The sequence below is a fragment of the Chlorocebus sabaeus genome, chromosome 2, assembly GCF_047675955.1.
Source record: "Chlorocebus sabaeus isolate Y175 chromosome 2, mChlSab1.0.hap1, whole genome shotgun sequence".
Lineage (NCBI taxonomy): Eukaryota > Metazoa > Chordata > Mammalia > Primates > Cercopithecidae > Chlorocebus > Chlorocebus sabaeus.
Window position 1 is genome coordinate 52,432,840 of NC_132905.1, and position 7,607 is coordinate 52,440,446.

The window sequence follows — 7,607 nt, forward strand, 5'->3', positions numbered from 1 at the left end:
TCTATTTTTAGAGCAGTTAACTACATTCCAAGGTTTAATGCTGCACACAAAGAATGCCTAGAATATACTTATTCACAAATTTGTGTCTCTTTGAAAGACAGCTCTTAAAAAGCAATGGGCAGGGAACTTCTGGGAAAAGGATGGGGGGTGGGTGGCAGTATCTCCTGATTCAACTCATTAAGACAGAAAAAAATTTAAAAGCCCACAGTAGAAACAAGACAATAAAATCCAACCAGACACACTTCCCCAGCCCTTCTCTTGCCTTTCTCTCTGGACTTAGTCATTTAAGGTATATCACATCTGTGGCACTAAAAGAAAGCTGAGGGCAGTGGCTCATGCCTGTAATCAGCACTTCGGGAGGCCGAGGAGGGCGGATCATGAGGTCAGGAGATCGAGATCATCCTGGCTAACATGGTGAAACCCCATCTCTACTAAAAATACAAAAAAAAAAAAAAAAAAAATTAGCCAGGTATGGTGGCATGTGCCTGTAGTCCCAGCTACTCAGGAGACTGAGGCAGGAGAATCTCTTGAACCTGGCAGGCAGAGGTTGCAGTGAGCTGAGATCGCGCCACTGCACTCCAGCCTAGGTGACAGAGCAAGATTCCATCTCAAGAAAAAAGAAAAAAAAAAAAAACTGAGGGTGACTATTATCATGTCAGGCAAGAATTCACAATGCAAGGATATAAGGTGATACCCAGCTCACAGTACAATCTCACAGTACCGTATTTACATTGCCCAAGTAGTGATGAATACAGAAGAGAAGCTTAACTTGTTGTTAAATGGATTTTTATTCTATAAACTATACACACTATTCCAGATTATATTAAAGTTCATGTGACATTGTTAGTGAATGAAAAATTAGATGTTTTCTATTACTCAGCAATTTGAACAATAAGTAAGAATTAACAGGAGAAGGGAAAGTGGTAGAAAAAAAGGATCTCTGTTTCTTCAAAAGTACATGGTAACATCAAATTGAGCTGAACACACTTGTGTCTCAGGAGGCTCGAGTTTTTCCAGGAAGGAAAATGCCCATGCAAACAAGTTTACCCTAGTGTTTTTCACGTTCCTCCTGGTGTTGGATTTGTCAGAATGTTATTAATGCAGCATAACACAACAAATGTACAAGACTCAGGACCTCCATTTGACTACTGTTTAAGTTGCTCATGCCTCCAATGGTCTGTCTCTGGAAGCAGACTTTTTAAATTAAGTCATGTGCAGTTTTCTTAGAAACCATACAAGAGCAGTTTCTAAGGTGGTCTTAAAAGATCTTAACATTGAGTATGAATGATAGGAAATTTCAGCTATTACTTAAGATTGTGATTAGGTTATCAGGTAATGATATACTTTCTATATTCCTTTTAATTTTCTTATTTTAGAATCTTTGAGCTAAAATTTTTTAATCCAGTGTATTTGATTTTATAAAATGATATAGCCCTAATAATGTTGGCTTTGAACAGTCAGTTTAATTTATAAGTTGATAGTTTTTCAAGGGGTGTTAACCTCAAGAATCTGTCTGTGCCTCTCTGGGAATTAGCAACAAAGCAGCAAATTATAACTACACGGCCAGTGGATCCCATTGGTGTGGAGCTGTTTGCATCTGAGAATCTAGAGCTCCATCTCTATTCTAACAGCACCATCACTTGGAAGGTGGAAAATTTTAGTTAGTCAGTACTTAAAAAAAAATCTAAGTTTGTTTTGTTTTGTTTTGAGATGGAGTCTTGCTCTGTCTCCCAGGCTGGAGTGCAGTGGCATGCAAGCTGGGCTCACTGCAAGCTCCGCCTCCCGGGTTCACGCCATTCTCCAGCCTCAGCCTCCTAAGTAGCTGGGACTACAGGTGCCCACCACCATGTCTGGCTAATTTTTTTTTGTATTTTTAGTAGAGACAGGGTTTCACTGTGTTAGCCAGGATGATCTCAAACTCCTGACCTTGTGATCCTCCTGCCTTGGCCTCCCAAAGTGCTGAGATTGCAGTCGTGAGCTTTTTTTTTTTTTTTTTTTTTTTTTTTTTTTTTTTTTTTTTTTTTTTTTAAGAGGGAGTTCTGGAGTGCAGCGGCACAATCTTGGCTCACTGCAACCTCTGCCTCCTGGGGTCAAGTGATTCTCCTGCCTCAGCCTCCCGAGTAGCTGAGATTACAGGCATGCGCCACCATACCCAGCTAATTTTTTTGTTTTTTTAATTTTTAGTAGAGATGGGGTTTTGCCCTGTTGGCCAGGCTGGTCTCGAACTCCTGACCTCAGAGGATCCGCCCGCCTCAGCCTCCCAAAGTGCTTGGATTACAGACGTGAACCACCCGCGCCCGGCCAAAAAAATCTAAGATTAATCTTTACTATGGCAAGCTAGTGTGACTGACTTTTCAACCAAACAGATTGGTCATATCAGTTAAAACACTTAAATTTTTTCCTTTTTTTTTTGCCTCAGCACAGGGGACTTTATTCATGGCATACAACAGGGTGAGGCTCCCTAGAACCCTCCCTCTTCAGGGTGTCTGTGTGGCCATTGTGTGGAGGGGAGATTCTCAGCATGGTAAGGGACTGAGTATGGACAGGGACTCCCAGCAGCTGAGGGTCTCCCTCTTCCTTACATGATGTCACTGGGGCTGGTGGTCCAGGTATCTTACTCCTTGGAGGCCATGTGGGCCGTGAGGTCCACCACCATATTGCGGTAGCCAAATTCATTGTCATACCAGGAAATGAGCCTGACGGAGTGGCTGTTGAGGGCATTGCCAGCCCCAGCATGGAAGATGGAAGAGTGGGTGTCACGGTTAAAAGTTGAAGGAGACAATCTGGTGCTCAGTGTAGTCCAGGATGCGTTTGAGGGGCCCTCTGACACCTGCTTCACCACTTTCTTGATATCCTCATATTTGGCAGGTTTCTCCAGATGGTAGGTCAGGTCCACAACTGACACATTGGCAATGGGGACATGGAAAACCATGCCAGTGAGCTTCCTGTTCATCTCGGGGATGACCTTGCCCACAGCCTTAGCAGTGCCAGTAGATGCAGGGATGATGTTCTGGAGAATCCCACAGCCATCAATCCACAGTTTCCCTTGGGACCATCCACAGTCTTCTGGGTGGCAGTGATAGCGTGTACTGTGGTCATGAATCCTTCCATGATGCCTAAGTTGCCATAGATAGCTTTGGCCAGGGGTGCTAAGCAGTTGGTGGTACAGGAGGGATTGCTGACGATCTTGAGACTGTTGTCATACTTCTCATGGTTCATGCCTATATGAACATGGGGGCCTCAGCAGAGGGGGCAGAGATGATGACCCATTTGGCTCCCTGCTGCAAGTGAGTCCCAGCCTTTTCCATGGTCGTGAAGGTACTGGTGGACTCCACAATGTACTCAACATCAGCATTGCCCCATTTGATTTTGATGGGATCTCGCTCCTGAAAGATGGTGATGGGATTTCCATTGATGACAAGCTTCCCATTCACAGCCTTGATGGTGCCGTGGGATATGCCATGGGTGGAACCATACTGGAACATGTAGACTATGTAGTTGAGGTCAAGGGAGAGGTCATTGTTGGCGAGAACATCTACTTTACTGGAGTTAAAAGCTGCCCAGTATCAGTGCCCGATACTGCCAAATCCTTTTACTGTGGCCTTCACCTTCACCAGGGATGTGGCTAGCACTGCACGAGAAGATGCGGCTGTCTCTTGAACAGGAGGAGCAGAGAGCCTTAAGATTCTGCATGTTTACATAAGCATAGCCCTAGAATGGTCTGTTTCACTCATTTACCCACTCAGCATTTCCAGAGTGGTGTGCTTCTATGTGAAACACATTGTCAGGTACAGGGAAACTGAGATGTGTGTAACACAAGCTTCTGCCCATAACTGACTTTCAATTACAGAAACCTAAAAACTCAAAACCAAGACTGGATGAGAAGTGCTCATATGGGTGCTATAGGAGCTAGAAGAGCTTCTAAATTGAGTTGGGTGCCTGGTCAAGGCTTCCCTTGAGAAAGAGCCAGAGAAGGGTGTTAGAGACATGGCATCCAGCGAGGAGTGGAGGGAGATGACCCAAAATGGATGTCTGCTGATTTTTCATGTATCATTTTAATGTGTTATTTCCCATTGTTCCAAATTCCTATAAAAGTGCATTGCTATTTAAATATTGTAACGGTACCTTGTTAAGTTCTTCTGCTTGTGGGATACTCTAGAGTCTACCTAGTCCTTACCCATTTGCTCAATGTAAAATAGTTTAATGCATTTTTTATGCCGACATCCTGGTTTGTTGTAGAAAGTGGTCTGTTTTTAGGCTAAAGAGAAATTTAAACTCACTTCTCTCAAAAAGAACTCTGGAGATAAGTTCATATAAAACATTATCTTCAACAGCTCCCACTGTTTATATGATTTGATGCCCCACTGAGCCGCCACAGGAAGCTTCAAACACATCTTGGCTCACACTTTCTCAGACCAAGGTTACTTGTCTTCTGATGAGACTCCCCAAGGTTTCAGTACTTAGGAAAAGCTCGTTTAGAGAAACAAGTAGAGAGGATTGCCTGAAGTTTATGCAGCCCCTTTTTCTTCTTAGAAATTCCAGGCATTTATCTATCCTTGGATTAAGCCAGATCACCAAAATGAGGAATTCTTGACTGACCTCATCCTGACCCCTCAGGAAACAGAGTGAAGTGCTTACTGTCTTCTACCAGAGCCTCCAGCCCCAGCCTCCTCTGAGTGATGTTGTAACACTCAGCCCTACAAAACTCCCTGTTGTATAGCTGATGTCTTCACTCAGTCACTAAACACAGGGCCCTCTTTACAAAGACCTATAGGAGAAATGACTCCTTGGTCTCAGTGCCAGGAACAATTGTTCTCATCCAAGCAATGAGTTTGCTGTGAGCTTTATGCTACATAAACCACCAACCTGATCTCTGTTGCTAGGAAACTGAGAGACAGGGCAGCAGGCTTGCCTCTGGCACGGGTACCAAACTTCTCAACTTTAATTTCTTTGTTAGCCCCACTTCCATCTTTACCTTATTTTGTAAGCTCTTGTTTTTCTTCTCATTTCCTCTCCTATTTTAGGCTATTGAATTACCTGAGTTTTTGTAAGCTACTGAAATTCTTCAAGGAATAAATTTGGGGTATAAACATGAATTAAGTATCCTTAGTTACTCTGTTTAGAGGACAAAACATATACAAATTACTAGTTTTCACATAACAACTATACTCAATAGAGCTGGCATTAAAACTGCTACTCTTGTGAATATGACTGAACTATACATTCTGTGTCAGGGGTCTTGACTAACTTGGTCACCTCTGTATCTCAGTTGCTAGTGCTGTGCTTGGTATGTAGCAGATGCTCAGTACATATTTCCTCAGCAATTTGAACAAACAGTCTTTCAGTAACTAAAGTCTACCAGTGGTACAGTCTGTGGCTGCTCAGAAGCAAAGTGAAGGCCTAATGCTCTGGTGTTTCCTCTACCTTTTTTGGACACGGGTTGGGGTGTAGGACACTGCTGACCCCCCCTGATGCTCTCCTGTCTCTGTCTCTGCAGACTCACATTTCAAGACTCCCTCCCGGTGCGGTGGCAGGACAGTCCGTGGCAATCGAAGGTGGGGTGTGCCGCCTGGAGAGCCCAGTGAACTGACCCTTCAGGCTGAGCGTGAAGCGTCTGAGAGGCGTTTCAGAACCTGAGCTTTTTGGGATTTTTAACTGAAGTTGGCTGTTTTATCTTCCTTGTTTTATAATTCCTATTGCAACCTCGTGCACTGCTCGAGACACAAGTGCTGCTGTAGTTAGCGCTTAGTGACACGCGGGCCTTTGGCGGGTGAGTGGGACTGTGTGTGTGTGCGCGCACGCGCGTGTGCGCACATGTGTGCGTGTGTGTATGTGTGGAGTATGTGTGTTTGCTTCTCCCTGGATGAAATAGAAACTCCTCATTGTGTGACCAGGAATGGTTAAATCATCTTTACAAAATGTGTGCTTTAACTGTTTACAAGTAAAACCTAAAGTTGCAGGAAACATTTTTTATTTCATAAAGAGGTACCAACTGTCGCTGATGTAATGTGCCAGAACTGAAGAGTAAACCTACTTGTTTAAATGACTTGACAGTGGTAGCGCTTCATTTAATAACAGTGATAAGTAATAAAATGTTTTTATTTGTTAACCAGTTTAAGTGGATCCTGTGGTAACTTAAACTGTTGTTCTCATCCCTTATACGGGGCATTTTTCTTTAACAAAGAATGGTTTCAGTGAAACAATCTAGCAGAGAATTAATGTCAGAACCTTTTTAAATAATAGTCTGATTGATACAGTTTGTACTTCTTTCATCAAGCTTTTCTAAGCTTAAATATTGCATAGCCTTGAGCTGTGTGGACTATATTATGAAAGAATATGTAAAGAGAACATACAGTAATGCACAGTCCTTAATTTGTGTATAATGGAATGTTATTTACAATATAACACTGTAAATAAGAAAGCAAAGTTTATGGGAAAATTCAATATTATCTTTGTTTTTGTTTAAATATATTTTTAAGATAAAGGCACAAAAATAAAAGAAGTGTATTACTGGGTATAGTATGTGACTCCTCTTCTCAGACTAATAAATTATCTTTTGAATCCTTGATTGGACAGTTGTTATATATTTTGTTTATAAAATGTTCTCCCGGAAATCATACCATTATTCATCTTGCTGTTATTCTAATTGTTCCAAGGCCAGTCTTACGCAGTTAAAGAAGACACTGGCAAGATGAAAGTTGAACTTAGTACATGACTGAATGGTCAATATGGAAGTCCCAAAATTTCTGTTGCAATTTGATAAAAATAACAAAGAGAAGGAATAAGAACACTTTGCTTTGAAAAATTGTAGTGGCAGCTAAAAGCTCGATAGTTTCAGTTGATAAATTACTTCTAAATGTTATATTCAGGGATTCTGGAGCCACGTAAGAAAACCAAGACTTTCCTTTTGATTTTTTTTTTTTTTTAAATGTAAGAAGTGGTTATCAAGAAGATACTAAAGATAGACTCGCTCAAGGGGGGGAAGTTCCCTGCACCATGTAATCATGGCTCTGGGCGGTAACTGATAAAGCCCAGATAAAATTATACACTTGACATCAATGTATGGCCAAATTATAAAGGAAAGACAACCAAAATGGAGTGGGTGTAAATATGAATAATTTGAGAGTTGCCGATTTGTATTCCTGGTACAGGCAATTACATTTGTCTTGCTGTGCTCTCATAGACAGGTTGGTGCCATGGTATCTGTTTCTCATTCTTAATCAGGCTGAGAACTTAGTGAGAGATGGGCTGGCTGGTGGGGAGCCTTTGGCTTCAAAAGCTTTCGAAGACCTGTTACCTGTTGGCAGAGATTTTTCAGGAACTGGATTGGATCACATAAAACTATCAGGACACTTTGGAGTCTGAAAATCGTCTGACCAATTTCACCAGGAATGCCACTTCTTTCATCTCCTTTTGCCTTTTCTCCATTTATATTTAAAAGTCTGAGCTTGTTAAGGACCCCTTTTATTAAGAGTTTAAAAATTGGCCAGTATAAAAGAGTACAGCCTCTCCAAGAACAGTCTGTCAAGACTTTACTCTCCAATTTTCTAAACTTTTTTAAAGGAATATTGTGAAGCCAAGAGGGGGAACATAGTGATATTCAGAAT

At 41.8% G+C, this 7,607-nt stretch overlaps 1 protein-coding gene and 1 pseudogene across 9 annotated transcripts in view; one reads left to right on the plus strand and one right to left on the minus strand.

Moving 5' to 3' along the window:
- The window catches only part of TASP1 (taspase 1), a 255,191-nt gene extending 248,623 nt beyond the window's left edge, over positions 1–6,568 (plus strand). For all 9 annotated transcript variants that reach the window (XR_005235672.2, XR_005235673.2, XM_007960419.3 and 6 more), the window contains one exon: positions 5,498–6,568. Coding sequence is in view for 7 of the 9 variants with exons in the window: in XM_007960419.3 (XP_007958610.1) it covers positions 5,498–5,590 (93 nt within the window). In the remaining 2 variants the exon portion in view is untranslated. The remainder of the gene's footprint in view (positions 1–5,497) is intronic.
- LOC119619390 (glyceraldehyde-3-phosphate dehydrogenase pseudogene) lies at positions 2,030–3,693 on the minus strand (annotated as a pseudogene).
- Positions 6,569–7,607: the final 1,039 nt, after the last annotated feature.